General features: G+C 41.4%; 2 protein-coding genes across 2 annotated transcripts in view; both read left to right on the forward strand.

The window, feature by feature from the left end:
• Window positions 1-1,724: 1,724 nt before the first annotated feature.
• On the forward strand, window positions 1,725-14,068 carry LOC117830395 (Usher syndrome type-1G protein homolog). The gene is made up of 4 exons (XM_034708501.1): window positions 1,725-2,065; window positions 9,026-9,473; window positions 10,844-11,661; window positions 13,585-14,068. The coding sequence occupies exons 1-3, from the start codon at window positions 1,902-1,904 to the stop codon at window positions 11,657-11,659; spliced, it is 1,428 nt and encodes a 475-aa protein (XP_034564392.1). The 5' UTR covers window positions 1,725-1,901; the 3' UTR covers window positions 11,660-11,661; window positions 13,585-14,068.
• Window positions 14,069-15,031: 963 nt separating this feature from the next.
• The window catches only part of aatkb (apoptosis-associated tyrosine kinase b), a 55,554-nt gene continuing 52,449 nt past the window's right edge, over window positions 15,032-18,136 (forward strand). Inside the window, exon 1 of the mRNA XM_034708689.1 lies at window positions 15,032-15,254. Within this exon, the coding sequence (XP_034564580.1) occupies window positions 15,032-15,254 (223 nt within the window). The remainder of the gene's footprint in view (window positions 15,255-18,136) is intronic.

Below are 18,136 nucleotides of genomic sequence, written 5' to 3' on the forward strand. Positions count from 1 at the left end.
CCAATCACAGCTCAGGATTTTGAGTGGCACTGGAGTTGGCCAATCAGTGCCACCCCTCTGGACACACTCCTGCTTGCACACTTAAGTTCATTACTTTTGTTTGCATGCAGAATAAACTTAAACTAGATTACATTTATTTCACGTGTGCACATACCTTGCAGATGAAGCTGATTTTTAAGGTATTTGTAAATCTTTAAGAAGAATTGAAATCGAAACTTAATTTAATATCGACACAACAAAGCCTTCAAATGCCTGTAAGTCACCTCTCCTCTCTCAGGTGAGGACTTACAGACTTCACTGACATTATCAGCTCACTTCCACACTGACCTGCCTCCTTATTTTACCTGTAGGCTGCTTAGAGAGCATCAACTCACCTGGGTGTGTCTGAAGAATCACGACATATGCGGAAATGATTATGTGACGTCATACCGATATTGATTATGGAAACAAAAAAAAAAATCTATTTTCTGTTTTTAACTTTATTTCATTTCGAAAAATATCACATTTGTGAGGAAAAAATGAGTAAGTCACTGAACCTGGTAGAAAATGAAAAAAGTTTAAGGTTTTAAGAAGATTATAAAAAAATGTTTTTGGTGAAATATGCTGTTTATTAAATTGAAAAAAAGGCTATAACATGTTGGTGTTACATTTTGTTTTTAGGAAATTATTTGTATCTATTTATGTATTTATTGTAAGAGATTTTTGCTTAGTTTTTTTTTTTTAATAATAGTTAAATGTTGTAAATTGTTTGTTTGATTTATTTTTTCGACAAAAAAATCTGTTAAAAAGGAAAAAGAAACAATAATAATTCCAGCAATAATGATTTAAAACATTAAATAATAAACTAATGAAAAGAAAAAAGAAAATTACAATAGTGAAAATAAATAGATAGTTAAATAAATTATTAATTGAAAATTGGCTAAATCATGCTGGTGTAGCATATTGTTTTTATGAGATTATTTTTTATTAATTTATTAATTTCTTTAAATGTATTAATTGTCAGAGATTTTTGCTTAGTTTTATTCTTTTTTGAAAATACTTGATTGTTGTTTTAAGTTGTTTGTTTGATTTTTTTTCAACGATAGGTAAAGTAAAAACAACAAACAGACAAATAAAAAGAATGAATGTTTGTTTCATTTAAAATGTTTTTATTATTTTTGTGTGCTGTATTACATCCTCTATATGTTGTTGCTTTATGTTATTTTTTAACAACTCCAATGTTTTATGTGTTATTTTTTTGTGTATTTGTTGTAATATGTAAATTGAGAATGTTTAAATAAAGTTAAAAATATATATATGGTTGAATTGTCCGTATGATCTACCTGAAGGATGACTGTCTTGAATTTTTTCTTGTTTAAATTATGACAAGTTCAGATTGCTTTATTGCCAAAGCATAGTAAAAAATGAAATAAAAAAATAAAAAATAAAACAATAATTATAATGAGACATTTTCGACGTGTAAACTGAAATTTGAATATTTTTTAATAATTCAATAAAATGTATCTATATATCTGTAGGCTTGTTTTATTTAATTAAACCCTTGTTCTGTTCTTATCGAAACTATTATTCTTTAAAAAAAATCCGTTATATTTATTTTAATGTCACTGTGTTTTATATTTTTAAACTACTCTCATTAAATCCTCAGTTTTAATTTTATTCAGTTTTTTATTTTGTTCTTTTTCTGTTTATTTTGTTTTTAAAGGGGGCGGGGCTACGATGACGCGCCCCTGACAACCAGCACGCCTCCCTTAACAACCAGCCTTCAGGACCGGAGGGGACCTGGTCAGGACACGCCGACTCCCGGGTCGAGAAGCTTCCTGAAAAACGGGGCCAGACCCTCCAGGACCAGACCCTCCAAGGCCTCCATGGAACCGGATCGAGAGTGAGCAGAGGCCGCCGCCATGAACGACCGGTACCACCGGGCGGCCCGGGACGGGTACCTGGACGTGCTGAAGGAGGCCACGCGGAAGGACCTGAACGCCCCGGATGAGGACGGGATGACTCCGACCTTATGGGCCGCTTACCATGGCAACCTGGAGACGCTGAGGCTCATCGTGAGCAGGGGGTGAGTCCACGAACCGAGGGGGGCACATCAGAACCAGGTCCACCCAAAATCCATCTCTAATGTTATTCCCTCATATAAACAACCTGAAGAGTCAGCCTGAATTCATCACATAATATCTCTGTTTAAAAGACACGTTTCTGTGTTTGTTTACCAAGAGGAGACAAATTATATCATTTAAACAAAATTATTTAATTTTAATAAATTATTTTTGTTTTATTATGTGGACAAAATCAATTTAAACAAGCTTACTGTACTATAATAAATCAAAAACATCAATTATATCAATGTTTTGACGTAAAACTATCCTGATTTAATAAAACTTAACAAGAATTAATGTTTAGATTCACTTTTAAAAACCATTAATGCACCAAAACACACCTCTTTATTACATATCTCCATTTAATATCCAAGTTTTTTGTGTTTGTTTACCAAGAGGAGACAAATTCTATCATGTAAACAAATTTATTTAATTTCAATCTTTTTAAAATATATTATTATGGGGATAAAATCAGTTTAAAAAAACTTACTTTACCATTATAAATCAAAAACCTCAATTATATCGACATTTTGACATAAAACTATCTTTATTTAACAAAGCTAAACAAGAATTAATGTTTAAATTCACTTTAAATAATCATTAATGCACCAAAACACACATCTTTAAATTCATTATATCTTCATTAAATAGCCAATTTGTTTGTGTTTTTTTTACCAAGAGGAGACATTTTCTATCATGTAAACAAATTTATTTAATTTCAATCTTTTTTAAATATATTATTATAGGGATAAAATCACTTTCAACAAGGTTACTTTACAATATTAAATCAAAAACCTCAAATATATCAATGTTTTGACAAAAACAAGAAGATTTTCTACCAGTCCAGTTGCCTTATGGATCAAGCTTTGGATATATTATTTCATGCAATGACACTTGAGCTACTATAAAGACCATAACAAGCAGGGAAAACCTGGAAAGTGGACATATTAGTTAAGATTATGTAATTAAGGGGGTTCTTGTTAGAGTTTAGGGGGTGATTAAATCACATTTGAGGTATCCTTTATAATCCTGCAGCTTTCCACAAACAGATTTTAGTGAATCTGTTGTAAATTGTATGTTCAGACCTCCTCATATCTGCAGGAATATTAAACCATGGTGCCACATTGTTCCTGCTACTGTAATCAGTGCAGCTGGAGATGGAGGGTTATTTATTTTCACAGCCTCATCACAGAGAAAGGTCACCAGCAGAAGGATCCCCCCCCTAAAGCAGCCTCCATGCAGATTAATATCTCCAGTAGCTGTTAGTGTATCATGCAGCTGGAGGCAGCTTCATGAGGCAGCAGTAAAATGATGTGTGGTTGTGTTTGATGCAGAGCGGAGACCAAGGAAAGGTCACAGTGATTGAGAGGGCAGCATCCTCCTGTAACAGCGTCTGCAGGGAGGATGTGATGCAAGGAGAGATGAGCTGCAAGTCAGAGTCCACAGGACAGAAAAAACACACTTCTTGTTATTCTCTGTGAAAAATACTCCAAGACCCTTTCCAAACAGAGCCAGTCTAGACCGTACTCTCTGTTCTATTATTAACAAAGACCCAACATCAAGACCAGGATCAGATCCAGTCCTCTCTTACAGACAGGACTCAGTCTGATCTCATCTTAATCCACCATGAGCAGAGCACTTTGAAGCATTTAGCAAGTTACAGTGGCAAGGACAAACTTCCTTTAACAGGCAGAAACCTCCAGCAGGACCAGACTCATGTTAGACACACATCTGCTGAGACCGTGTTGGAGAGAGGGATAGAGGGAGGTGAAGAGAGAGAGAGATGATAGTGGGGAGACGGATAGTAGTAGTTGTAGCAGCTGGAGTCTGACACGTCCACAGCAGCAGAGATCCAGAGGAACCTACGAGACAAGGGAGCTCAGGGACTCCAGAAAGGTCTAAGAAAAGAGAGAAGAGAGGGAGACCAGAAGAAAGAAAAAGAGGAGAAGAAATGGTGAAGGAATGACAGAAGGAAAGGACGGGATAAGGAGACATAAAGGATGAAGAAACATGCGAAAGAACAAAGAGAGAAGTGAAGAAAGAAAGAAGAAAAGAAAGAAGGAAAGAAGGAAAGAGGGAAGGAATGAAAGAAAGAAAGAAAGAAAGAACGAAGGAAGGAGGGAAGGAATGAAAGAAAGAAAGAAATAAAGAAACAAACAAACAAAGAAGGAAGGAAGGAAGGAGGGAAGGAGGGAAGGAATGAAAGAAAGAAAGAAAGAAAGGAAGACCCAAAAAAGGAATCTACAGCAGAGATCCAGAGGAACCTACGAGACAAGGGAGCTCAGGGACTCCAGAAAGGTCTATGGTTAGTAACTTTAATGGGACAGGAAGAGTTAAAGTGAGAGACAGGCAGAGAGAGGAGAGAGAGGGAAAGACAGGATCCCAGTGTGTCAGTCTAAGCCTATAGCAGCATAACTAAGACCTGGTCCAAGCCTGATCCAGCTCTAACTATAAGCTTTATCAAAAAGGAAAGTTTGAAGCCTCTTAAAAGTAGAGAGGGTGTCTGCCTCCTGGACCCTGACTGGTAGATGATTCCAAAGGAGAGGGGCCTGACTTTAGGTACGATGAGCAGGCCTGCATGTTGGGAGCGTAGTGTTCTAGAGGGGTAATAGGGCACTATGAGCTCTTTAAGATACGAAGGTGTCTGACCATTAAGAGCTTTGTAGGTCAGAAGAAGGTTTTTAAATTCCAGTTTAGAGAAGTGTCCGATTTGTAACTATATTTTTAGCTCTGATTTGGTCTCTACCACCTGCTGAAGGAAATATTTGGATCCTTAGCAGCTGTCACTTTGTTCATTATCTAGCCTGTAACTTTTGACTACTCCATCTATCGACGGCTTCAAACAGCAGATTTAGTTCAATCACCACGAGTCTCTGACTCCTTAAAACCTTAAAGGACAGTAAAGTCGTCTATTAGTCCCGGGGACACGCCCCTTTTTCTGACAAAGAGCTGGCATGCTCAACTCCAATAGTTTTCAAAGTCACTCACTGCTGATTTAAAGTACACTGTACACAAAAAGATGTCAGAAGTCATATTTAACTTTTAATAATCAGTAACAGCAGCTCAAAGAAAGAGTCTACCTGCTGGCTGACGACCTTTTAAACGTAAACATGGGCACAGCAGGGATTTAAATGTCATCAATGAGATGTCACCACACTGCTTCCACATGTTCAGTCTAGTGCTGTTTTGTTTGGGGGCTAATAAACTGCCTTGTGTGTAGTTAACTGTGTGCACTCTTCCTCACATGCTGATACACACAGGTGTGTCTCTAACATGTGTCTCTCGTCCTTGAGTCATCCTGCTGGCAGAGCTGCAGACGGTCAGGTTTCTATCACACACCCTCCGGTGTGATTCCTCGGTGGTGTTACTACAGCGATACATTTTTGCCCCGTCAGGAATATCATCTGTTAATTTCCTTCAGCTGGCGTGGAAACACTCCAGAGCCAGGAATAAAAATAAACCTCCTAACATGGGATCTGATGTTTGATGAGATATCTGTGAGTGAGTCCAGGCAGGAGCAGAAATCAGGTTCTGATGAAGGTGCTGATCCTGCAGAGTGTGCTCACAGGTGTCTGAATAATGCAGAGTCACCTCTGTCATGTTTAACCTGCAGAGGTTTAATTATTGATGAGAGCTCAGGCGTGTGGGCGGGGAGAAAACAGGAAGAGGAGGGGCTTCAGGGCGTCATAAACAAACAACATGTTAGACAAACTGCAGAGTGAACTGTGAACCGGGGAGAGGTCAACAAACTGCATATTTTCATAAGTCCAGTGTGTGTGTGTGTGTGTGTGTGTGTGTGTGTGTGTGTGTGTGTGTGTGTGTGTGTGTGTGTGTGTGTGTGTGTTGAGCTGCAACAATCAATAACTCTCCAGGTGTGAGGTCTTAATCTTCAGAAATGGTTGTGGAGTTTCTAAAAGCACAACACGATGCACTTTAGTGAAAATATTCACATTTAAGAAGCTGGAATCCCAGAATTTGAATTTACGCTCCTTAAAAATGAATTCAAAGTGATTAAAAGTAATCAAATAATGTGCAACAAATATTAAAATAGACATTTAATCAGTTAAAAAATGATAAAATATTTGTATTTAAGGAGTTGGAATCACATAATTTGAATTTCCATTCCCAAAAAATAAATTCAAAGTGATTAAAAGTAATCAAATAATGTGCAAAAACAATCATAATAAATATTTAATCAGTAAAATAATTTTTAAAATATTTTCTAAATTCAATAATTAATTGCAATCATAAATGTTGACTATAGAATTTAAAAATAAATCATGAAAAATGTCTAGAAGGATTTGCACAGGTTGAATCACAGAATTTATATTTACATTCCCTAAAAATAAATTCAAAGTTATTAAAAGTAATCAAATAATGTGCAGACATTATCAGAATAGATATTTAATCAGTAAAATAATTTTAATTATTTTTCTAAATTCATTAATTAATTGCAATCATACATTTTGATTAAGGAAGTTAAAAAAAAAAGATGAAAAATGTCTTGAGGGTTTTGCACAGGTTGAATCACAAATTTTGACTTTGCATTCCCTAAAAATAAATTCAAAGTGATTAAGAATAATTAAATAATAGATATTAAACAAATTATAAATATTTAAACAGTAAAATAATTTTAAAATATTCATATTTAAGGAGCTGGAATCACATAATTTGACTTAATGTTCCCTAAAAATGAATTCAAAGTTATTAAAAGTAATCAAATAATGGGGGAAAAAAATTAGAATAGATTTTAATCAGTAAAATAATTTTTAAAATATTTTGTTTGACTAAATAATTAACCACAATCATACATTTCGACTACAGAAGTTAAAACAATTATGAAAATGTCTTGTAGTATTTGCACAGGTTTTGTCCCTAAATTGGAAAACAAACCTCAGATATCCTCAGTTTATAATGAAATGCAACATTTGAGAAGCAGAAAGGTGCTGTGCATGAAATAATACACGTTCAAAAAGCAGTAAATAATGTCAGTTTAACATTCCGTCTTCATGCTTTTATATTGCATGCATAAGAAAGGTAAGTAAATGAATGCATTGTGTCAAACTGAAGTTTCTAACAGCTTCATAACGTCTGTGCATTACGTCACCTAGCTTAAGTTACAGCATGCTAATTCATCATCTCTCTGGGAACCTGGGAGTTGTATCTGCAGGTCACATGAGTCACTGAACGCCCTGAGTTGAGTCTGTAAGGGGATCAGCACAGTGAGGTTGAGTTTCTCTGTGTCCCCGGGTTAAGTCTGCATCACGCCGGTACTGACCTCACCGTACTGAGTCATCATGAGACGTTTATCTGTCCTGTGAGTCAGACTGGAAGTTGTCTTCTGTTAGAGAGAAAGAAGAACTAAGTCAGTGAGTGTAAGATGTAACTGATACAGAGATGGTGGAAGTGAGAATACAATGCAATAGTCCTATCCGTCTCCCCACTATCATCTCTCTCTCTCTTCATCTCCCTCTATCCCTCTCTCCAACACGGTCTCAGCAGATGTGTGTCTAACATGAGTCTGGTCCTGCTGGAGGTTTCTGCCTGTTAAAGGAAGTTTGTCCTTGCCACTGTAACTTGCTAAATGCTGCAAAGTGCTCTGCTCATGGTGGATTAAGATGAGATCAGACTGAGTCCTGTCTGGAAGATGGGACTGGATCTGATCCGGTCTTGATGTTGGGTCTTTGTTAAAAATAGAACATAGAGTACAGTCTAGACCTGCTCTGTTTGAGAGTCTGAGGATAACGTTTGTTGGGATTTGGTGCTTTATAAATAAAGATTGATTGAATACAGTACAATAGATTCTATAAGTGAAGCAAAGGTTTCTGCAAATGTCAGAATAATTAATTATTTACATGCAATATGTTATATTTGGCGGTATGGCTCTGTTCTGGGAGCTCCCTGCCCTTCCACCTGCCTACGTGGAATGCCAAAGCCTGAGGCGGGGAGAGCACACTGTGGACTCAGGACACAGGAGGCTCAGGAGAATGTTGAAATAGTTTATGTAGACTCAATTGAGGAGAACTTACATAATAATGCCAAGACAGTTCTGTCAGACCCTCCCTCTGGAGTGGTATTATCCCCAAAGATGACGCTAAAGGTAGATACTCGATGATAAACACAACAATCTGCAGAAGGATGGTGTTCCAGCCTGGAGACACTAAGTCTGTGAAAACATACAGATATGAACAGAAGCTGGAAGAAGGACCTTGATTACCAAAGTAACTCTGTCTAATTTATCACCCAGCTGCGTCTGACAACAAGGAGAGGGAATGTGTGACGAAACAGAAGGAAGGTCACTCTGCTCCTGGATAGCATGCAACCCTGAAGCTTGACCCGGCAGGCCTCAGCATGATCTAGTACTAGGAGACACTAAGACTGGAAGTGTGAAACGTCCATGCTTACATCTATGAGACTTTAATCTTGATTTTCATATGCATACATGAAAAGCCAAGGCAGGGAGAGCATCAGCAGTTGTAAAGGGGTTTGCAGAAGAAGCAGGAAGAGGAGGCTGAGGCGGGGAGAGCACACTGTGAAGTGGTTTAAATAGAATGCACATTTAGTTGTTTGCTTATTGGATGCGTAGATGTAATCAGCTGATAGGGGCTGGCGTTTAGAGCAGCTGATGTTCTGTCGGCCGAGCTTGACTTCATGGCCATGCTATGCTCCATTTACTATCTCAAAACAAGGCGACAAAAAATGATGTGAAGAGTGAAATCCAGACAAACATGCTCATGCAGATGGATGTGCTCACATTTACTGACCAGGAGATGTGCTCATGATGTGGAACAAATGTGATAATTGCTCATAGAATCACAAGAAGCTTCCATATTTGTAAAAACAAAAGGGTTAAGAGTGTGTTTGTGTGAATGCAGTGACGTAAAGGTCCAACCTGTCTTCCTGTGTCTCCTCGTGTCTCTCAGAGGCGACCCTGACCGATGTGACATCTGGGGAAACACACCTCTCCACCTGGCTTCTGCCAACGGTCACCACAACTGCCTCTCCTTCCTGGTGGCTTTCGGTGCCAACGTGTGGTGTCTGGACAACGACTACCACACGCCGCTGGACATGGCCGCCACCAAGGGACACATGGACTGCGTTCGATACCTGGACTCCATCGCCGCCAAGCAGATCACGCTCAACCCGAAGCTGGTGGGCAAACTGAAGGACAGAGCGTTTCGTGCCGCCGAGCGCCGGATCAAGGATTGCGCGAAGCTCCAGAGGAAGCACCGGGAGCAGATGGAGAGGAGGTTCATGAAGGAGTCGGCGGCTATGGACAATCTGGATTCCATCAGCTTCTCCAGCTACAACAGCAGCAGCACGCTGAGCCGCAAGTTCAACACCGTCACCTCCAACATGCCATACTCACAGGTGGGTGTGCTTTCACTTTGTGTGGAGTGGAATATAGAGGTGTGCATTTCTATAAGTTGCTTGAGTTCTTGAGGGGAAGGGGTTAATCAGGGCCCCCTTGTTACCCTAAGGATTTTTCTTTCTTTCTACATAAGTAAATTACCTTTTTGGAGACTTCAACACGCTCCCCCAAAACTCACCAAAAGTTGCACATGCATCAGGATTGGCGAAAATTTTGATATTTTGATGCTCCCGTGCAAAAAGTCCCAAAAATGGCTCAATAGCGCCCCCTTCCTTCCAGCAGCAGACCTCCTTAACACGGTTCAACCTACATGCATGACATTTTTTTCCTGTATCTATCAGGCCAAGACCTACAAAAAAGATTCCTAATGTCATGGTGAAATCCCAACAGGAAGTCGGCCATCTTTTTATTTTTCAGTTTTCTGAAGAAGACACATTAACGATTCAAAATTATTAGAGGCATAGCGTTCAGACTAAAATTGTGGGCGTGGCAGACTTTCAAGCAGTGCATCAAACGCATGTCTCGCCATAAACAGGAAATGGATTTTTGGGGGCTTTAAAATGCACAAAATCCCACCAAATTCAACACGCTCATCAGGCCTGGTGAAAAAAATTAGATTTTTTGGGTCTTGCAAAAAAATTCTCAAAAATGTGCTCAGTAGCGCCCCCTACAGTTTTCAAAAAACCCTCCCCATAGAGGTTTTTTTGAGCTACATGCATGAAAATGAATGCACATATTCATGGCATCAGGACGCACAAAAAAGCCCCTTACACCCATATCTGAAACTCAACAGGAAGAGCGCCACCTAGCTTTGAACATGAAAAATGGCACCCAAATAAGGGTGCATACTTTTGAGAACTCGTCCTATGCCTTTTTTCCGATCAAGTCCAAACCAAGCACCTTCTATAGTAGACACATTGACGATTCAAAATTATTAGAGGCATACCGTTCACACTAAAATTGTGGGCGTGGCAGACTTTCAGGCGGTGCATCAAATGCACATACAGCTTTGAATGTTAAGAATGACGCCCAAATAAGGGTGCATACTTTTGAGAACTCGTCCTAGGGTTTTTCTCCAATTCAGTCCCAACAAGGCACATTGTATAGCAGACACATTGATGATCCAAAATTATTAGAGGCTTTCTGTTCCAACTAAAATTGTGGGCGTGGCAGACAGTCAAGTTTGAAGGTTTTCTTGCAATCTGCCAAAAACTAGGAACATTAGCACCACCTAAGGGACACAAGCAGTATACTCTCAGATCTTGCTTAGCTTATATCAGGCGGCGGCTGACATGATGCGGTGGCTGCAGGTGTGCGAGGGCCCGTTCATCGCCGCTTGCACCTTTAATTCTTTGTGTTTTCCTCTCAGGCCACTCTGCTCTCCACATCCAAGGGGAAAGCCAAGATCCAGAAGAAACTGGAGAAGAAGAAGCAGGGCGATGGAACGTTCAAGATCTATGAGGACGGGAGGAAAAGTGTGCGCTCGCTGTCCGGCCTCCAGCTCGGCAATGACGTCATGTTCCTCAAACAGGGCACCTACGCCAACCCCAGGGAGCGATCGCGCCTCAACATCCGGGACATGTTCCCTCGAGACAACGACGACGACGCTGACACCGTCTCCCGTGCCTTGAGCGACCCGGGTCTCTACGATGCCGCGTACTCAGAGATCAGCGAAGACTCCGGGCGGGACTCCCTGTTCACCCGGCCCGGCCTCGGCACCATGGTGTTCAGGAGGAACTATATGAGCGGAGGCCTGTTTGGAATCGGAGCTGAAGGCAGCGTAGCAGGAAGCGAACCTGTGGGACGAGCGCCTAACGTCCGTCTACGAGGACACCTGCCTCGACGCTCGCCCAGCTTCGACGAGGACAGTATCGGCAGCGCTCTGAGCCTGCAGGAGAGAAACCTCCAGGAGCTTCCGTGGGAGGAGGCTGATGTTGCGTTGGACGAGGACTTGGAGCCAGAGAACAGTCCTCTGGAGACTTTCCTGGCCTCTCAAAGTCTCGGCGAGTTCATGCAGATCTTCAGGAGGGAGAAGATCGACCTGCAGGCTCTGCTGCTTTGTTCAGACGAGGACCTCACGAGCATTCACATCCCGCTGGGCCCCAGGAAGAAACTACTGGACGCCTGCAAGAGACGTCTGGACACGATAGATGAACCAGAGGCCATCGAAGACACTGAACTCTGAAGGTTAGTGAGAGAACCATCACTATGTTTTCATTAGGCACAAGATCCAGTCCCATCTTCCAGACAGGACTCAGTCTGATCTCATCTTAATCCACCATGAGCAGAGCACTTTGCAGCATTTAGCAAGTTACAGTGGCAAGGACAAACTTCCTTTAACAGGCAGAAACCTCCAGCAGGACCAGACTCATGTTAGACACACATCTGCTGAGACCGTGTTGGAGAGAGGGATAGAGGGAGATGAAGAGAGAGAGAGATGATAGTGGGGAGACGGATAGTAGTAGTTGTAGCAGCTGGAGTCTGGCACGTCCACAGCAGCAGAGATCCAGAGGAACCTACGAGACAAGGGAGCTCAGGGACTCCAGAAAGGTCTATGGTTAGTAACTTTAATGGGACAGGAAGAGTTAAAGTGAGAGACAGGCAGAGAGAGGAGAGAGAGGGAAAGACAGGATCCCAGTGTGTCAGTCTAAGCCTATAGCAGCATAACTAAGACCTGGTCCAAGCCTGATCCAGCTCTAACTATAAGCTTTATCAAAAAGGAAAGTTTGAAGCCTACTCTTAAAAGTAGAGAGGGTGTCTGCCTCCCGGACCCTGACTGGGAGATGATTCCAAAGGAGAGGGGCCTGATAACTGAAGGCTCTACCTCCCATACTACTTTTAGAGACTTTAGGTACAATGAGCAGGCCTGCATGTTGGGAGTGTAGTGTTCTATCAATCAATCAATCAATCAGACTGTATTTATAAAGCGCTGTACATAAAAAAAACTTTAAATAGAATAGATAAAAATAATATATATATAAAAATTTAAATAAAAGGACGCCCCCATCCTAATCCCAACCCCAGCCCCTACTCCAAACCCACCCAACAATCCTAAGGTTAAGAACACAATATATGATAATAATAATAATGAAAATTAAATAAATGAAAATTAAAACAGAAGTTTCTGAACGAACTGAGGAAAAGCTCATGATACCTTAATGAGGAAACATAAGATGTTAAAACTCAACACAGGAAGTTAAACTCACCAAAATAAAATTCATTTCTAAGATAATAAAACACTTAAATATTAAACCATTAAAAGTAAATAAGATGCTTTACTTAAAATAAATAAATACATAAATAAAATAAATCAAAAAGTGACTACAATTTGAACTAGATGATAAATAAATAAATTAATAAATAAAGTAAGTAAGGTGAAATAAAACTTAAAAGCGAGACTATAAGGGTCGGTCTTGACTCTTGAGTTTGCTTTCAGAGGGTAAGTGTAACATGGAGTGTCCACCTGGTATGCTATGTCCGATTTTTAACTCTATTTTTAGCTCTGATTTGGTCTCCTCCATCGCCTGATGAAAATATCTGCATTATTAGCAGCTGATTACTTCACTTTGTTCAACATTTATCCACTAACTTGTTGCCAAAATCAGACAAAAGCAGACAAAGAGCTGGCTTGCTCATCTGAAGAGGTTCTTAAAGTCACTCACTGCTGATTTTAAAGTAAACACTATACACACAAAAAGATGTCAGAAGTCGTATTTGACTTGTATTAATCATTAACAGCAGCTCAAAGATATGAACCCCCTCCACCCAGGACTTTTATCAGCGTCAAATGTCAGTGTGACCAATTTACAAACAGCTGTCACAAACCACAGAGAAACAAGATTATACAAAACAATACCAGGGTGCATAATGAACACATGAATTAATGTGTTTCCTGTCATCTTAAAAGTCTTTCTCAAACCAAGAATATAAATAATCTGTACATCAGTAAACTTTAAAAACACTACCTGTTGATCCAGGAGTCTCTCTCTGTCGTTATAGCACCATCTAGTGGCCACTCATGATACACATGTTGTTAGAGTTAGAGCAGAAGTGGCCTGTTAGTCATTTAAATCCAGACATAAACATGTTTCTCTGTCTGTTTATCCACAGGACAAACACGCCGTGAAGATGTTTGCATACTTGCTGCTTTGAACACTTTGAAGTCAGTGAACGCATCACGAGGACCCGTCCGGGCTCCTGACTGAGACTTGGAACAGAAGAAGCTTCGCCACACGGACAAGCCTTTTGTTTCTGCACACTGCATCAGTTTTCTTAACCCTACACTTTGTTACGACCCTCCACGGCACATATACAATGTTGACCTATATTTATAGGCTGAAAATAGAGCTCGCCGTCGCTCTGCAAACATGACCGCGACAGTAAAAAACAAAGGAGGGGGGGGTGTGTCACTGTGAGGTTACATGTGTGAGCTAGATAACACTGTTATCTCAGGTTGCTCGGGGTGTATTTGGTTGCACTGAGGATCTGTTTGTCTGTGCACTTGTGAGTATGACTGTGCATGAATGTGTTCGTAAACATGTTTTTGTATCACCACGACTGTGATTATGTTTTATTAAAGAAACTCAAAATAAGATATCTGATGTGATGCTGTTCTTCTCTGCAGCCGTCGCTCCTCTCTGCCTTGTTTTTCTCAGACACTGAAAGTTTGTTAAAGTCAGGAACAGCAAACCCCAGATTATATTCCTCCTCCTCCTCTGCCGGCCTTTTGGAGTTAAAGTCTGTATCAGCCAACATGGAGGACTGGCCTCTCTCCAGAGTATAAAACCCACTCTGACATCAGATATGTGCATGCAGGAGCAAATCCTCTCCCCTCCACCAACATATAAACACTCAAACCAGCAGAGCACATTCCTGCACACCAGCATCTCCTCCTCTTCTTCCTCCTGGAACCTTTCCCCCAGTGAAGAAACAACTGAACGGCTGCTGATAATCCCTCTTTTCGCCCTCTCCTTTCCCAGGACGAATGCCAAGGTTACAGAGATGAGGAGGGGAGGAGGAGGAGGAGGGGAAGAGAGCTGACACAAAGGAACAAGAACGGGTGAGCTGCATGCAGAATGTATGAGACACCAGAGAGGAGAGAGACCGAGCCGTGCTGCCTGTGTGAGCGTTTTTTTGGATGTGTAACGTCACAGGGCAGCGTTACAAGCTCCCGGGTCGTGGGACAGCGAGTTCCTCTGCTGCTGGATTGCATCAGGAGTCAGCTGACAGAGGGGGGGGGAACAGTGTAAGAAGAGAGATGAGGAGGAGGAGGAGGGAGAGGAGGGTCCACGAGGCTCTGGAAGCAGCAGGAAGGGGGCCGGGCCTCTCTGACAATGCTCCTCGCCAAGAAAGACTTTTGCAATGCTAACTTTGACCCGCAAACTTTGCCCTCTGGGTGCAGCGTGGAGGCAGCGAGCAGCACGGTGAAGGTGGTGGGGTTTTTTTTTTAAAAACTGGAGCTAACATGCAGAGTGTACCGGAGGAGTGGAAGAGGGAAGGAAGGGATGAGAGGACAGAGGAGACGCTGGTGAAGAAGAGAGAGAGAGTGGACTCAGAGATGAAGGGAGAGAGGAAGGAGAACGGAGGGACAGGTGGCGAGGAGGTGGAGAGGGAGTCGCTGATGATGGAGCTGACCCGGCTGGTGCAGAAGGCGGTGAAGGAGAGCAGCTGGTGGGAGAGGAGGGGCATCGACTGCAGCATCTTGGCGGCGGCGTTCCTGTGTCTGCCACCTGGTAAGACTCTTCACGCCAGGGATGAGTTCACACAGCTGCTGGGGCCATGTGAGGGGTCGGTTTAACATACATGTGCTGATAAGTTTACAGGACAGAAAATATGATGCAACTTTAAAGAGTTCCTCGTGTTTTTTAATTATAGAAACTAAGAGGCTTCAGATGTTGACTGCAGAGTGCAAACACACATATGTCTTTATCCAATTGACCTTGAGTTTTAGTCCAAACAGAAAACTACAAGAAGATTCAAATATTCTCTCCACATGGGGATCGCATCTGGAGTTTTATTCCTACTATTTATAAACCTGTCAATAATCATTCAAGTTATGGGATATGAAGGGAAAAGACTGTCTTTCATTACATTTTTGTCAGGACAGGAACAAGCTTTATTTCTGTAATCAAGGTTACTCTAAGTTTTCTCCGTCGTGTTACGTGTCTGCAAGCCGCATGACATGAGGGTCAGAGGTCATGGACAGGGACACTAACAGAAAGAAACTTCAAACCCTTAAATACAAACACATGTGAGGCCTTCGGGGTCTAAAAGGTGGAGTGGAGGTGTAAAGCTCCACAGCTGCTAATTCTACTACAAAGAGGAGACAAACTAAGGAACAGGACTAAAACAACTGTAATCTGAAAAAAAAAAACCTCCTGAGAGATCAATCCTCTTTTTAATTATCCTGTTACCACCCTCCTTCCCTCCATAAACACACACACACTCTTCAAACAACACCCAGAGAAGTTGTCTTCTCTGTTGCACACACCTCACTGAGGGAAAGGAGCTCCTTTTATTGAGCAGCCAGGCTGATGAGCTCAAGCTGGGTGCAGTGAGGGCAGGTGCTCTCAATGATGGGCTCGTTAGGAGCCCTGGAGGTCTCAGACTACCTCAATCTGTAACACTCAACTAAAAAAGCAACAAAAAAACCCAATCAATATCACTTCAAGATAAGTTGTAGCTGCACTAAATACTTAGTTTTTTCCTGTTTTAATGATTTAAAGTTATATATTTGTGTATTTAATGATAGCACAGCTCCAAAACCCCCCACAGTCCACCTCTACCAGAGAGAGATAAGTGCATAAACATGTCTTAAAAGATGAGAAAATGATAGTTGCAAAACAGGAAGTGGAACCAGATACACAAAGAATGATTCATGCAGATGCTTCTTATGTGGGGCGGCTGTGACTCAGTGGGTAGAGTCGGTGGTCTATCAATCAGAAGGTTGGAGGTTTGATCCAAGAAGTGTCCTTGAGCAAGGCACTGAACCCCGAATTGCTCTCTCTGTTGTTCAGAGGTGTGTGAATGTGAACGAATGAGATTAGCTAACACTGATGGTCCCTTACTGAAGCAGCCTCTACTATCAGTGAGTGAATGGGTATGAATGGGTGAACGTGACGAGTAGTGTAAAAGAGCTTTGAGTGGTGAGAAAGACTAGAAAAGTCCATTTAACATTTATGTGAAGAAATAAACAATAAAAAACATACTTGTGCAAAAAATCAGACGCTCCAAACTCCAACATATCGATGAAAACTTTAAAATCTTCACATTTTAGAACCAAAACTGGAGGAGCTCTGCAGCTTTGAGGGAAATTACTTCATATTTTGTTGCAAATGTTTCATTTGTGAAGTAATTTAGTTTATAAAAGCCCCAAAAAAGACACTTTTAAAAAGCATATTGGAAGCATTGATAGTTTAAAGTGACTTCTTCAAAGGTTTGCCTGATAATCTAAATCCAGAAGTGTTCTCTTTGCTGCTCCAGAGATGAAAAATATTCACTTTTAAGAAGCTGAAATTTAGCAAAATCATTCCTTGTTATCATCATTGAGTCATTTCCTGTTCCTCATGCATCTCTCCTCAGAAGTGAAACCCTCCGTCTCTGTTCAGACTCTATAGCCCCTGTCTGCATTTCTGAAACCCTCCTCCCCTCCGTCCACTCTCTCTCTCTCTGTGTCATAACGGGCTCCCACTCTCACGGTATCCCATGATTCCCCTCTAACTGGGTCACTGCTGGTCAGCCCCTGACCTCAATTAGTGTGAGTGTCTTTTGTGACTCATGTCATTCGATCATTGGAAGTGACAGCTCCGAGCGAGCGGCACCACGCGGCACCTGAGGTCTAAAAAGACTTCAGTTTGATGTTTCCTGAATTATCCACTGACTGTGGTTAAAAATAAAACTCACCTTTTCATGTGGACGCAGCCGAGGAGGCGTCCGCCACTGATATCACAGATCTTGTGACATATCCACTCAAAATAGGCTGCTGTGAAATTGGAGGTGCAGCATGTTAGCACCACTTTATTGGGTTAGGGAGGAATCGTAATCTGAACTGTGTGGAGCCTTCAAAGTGGATGTTAGTGCTGCAGGATTATCACAGTTACCGTAAGAAGTGCAACTAAAGTACAACCAAGATGATGCTGCACGCCATTCATTATTCAGGGGGATGAGATCGATGCTGCATTATCCTCCACTAGAGGTTTCTGATCAGGTTTCTGATCAGGTGTCTTAGTGTTGAACAAGATGCATGATGTTAGCTCCAAACTACAGCAAGTGTTATTATTCTTAAGAGTCCACAGTGATGTAATCATGTGAGGAACCTCCTGTGATGAAACGCTGTCAGACACAGAGCAGCACAGAAAGATCAGGTTTCATCCGTTCACCTGATCACCCCGTCTGAAACACACACCACTGCTCACATCCACACAGTGTTTGTATCCACACAGTGTTTGTATCCACACAGGGTTTGTATCCACACAGTGTTTGTATCCACACAGTGTTTGTATCCACACAGTGTTTTTATCCACACAGTGTTTGTATCCACACAGTGTTTGTATCCACTCAGTGTTTGTATCCACTCAGTGGTGTTACTGAGGGGATGCATGTGTGGGTCAGGGGGTCTGACTACTCTTAAGCTCAGAGTCACATACCTCCACAGCTACCAGGT

Source organism: Notolabrus celidotus, chromosome 18 (genome assembly GCF_009762535.1).
Source record: "Notolabrus celidotus isolate fNotCel1 chromosome 18, fNotCel1.pri, whole genome shotgun sequence".
In the NCBI taxonomy this organism is placed as follows: domain Eukaryota; kingdom Metazoa; phylum Chordata; class Actinopteri; order Labriformes; family Labridae; genus Notolabrus; species Notolabrus celidotus.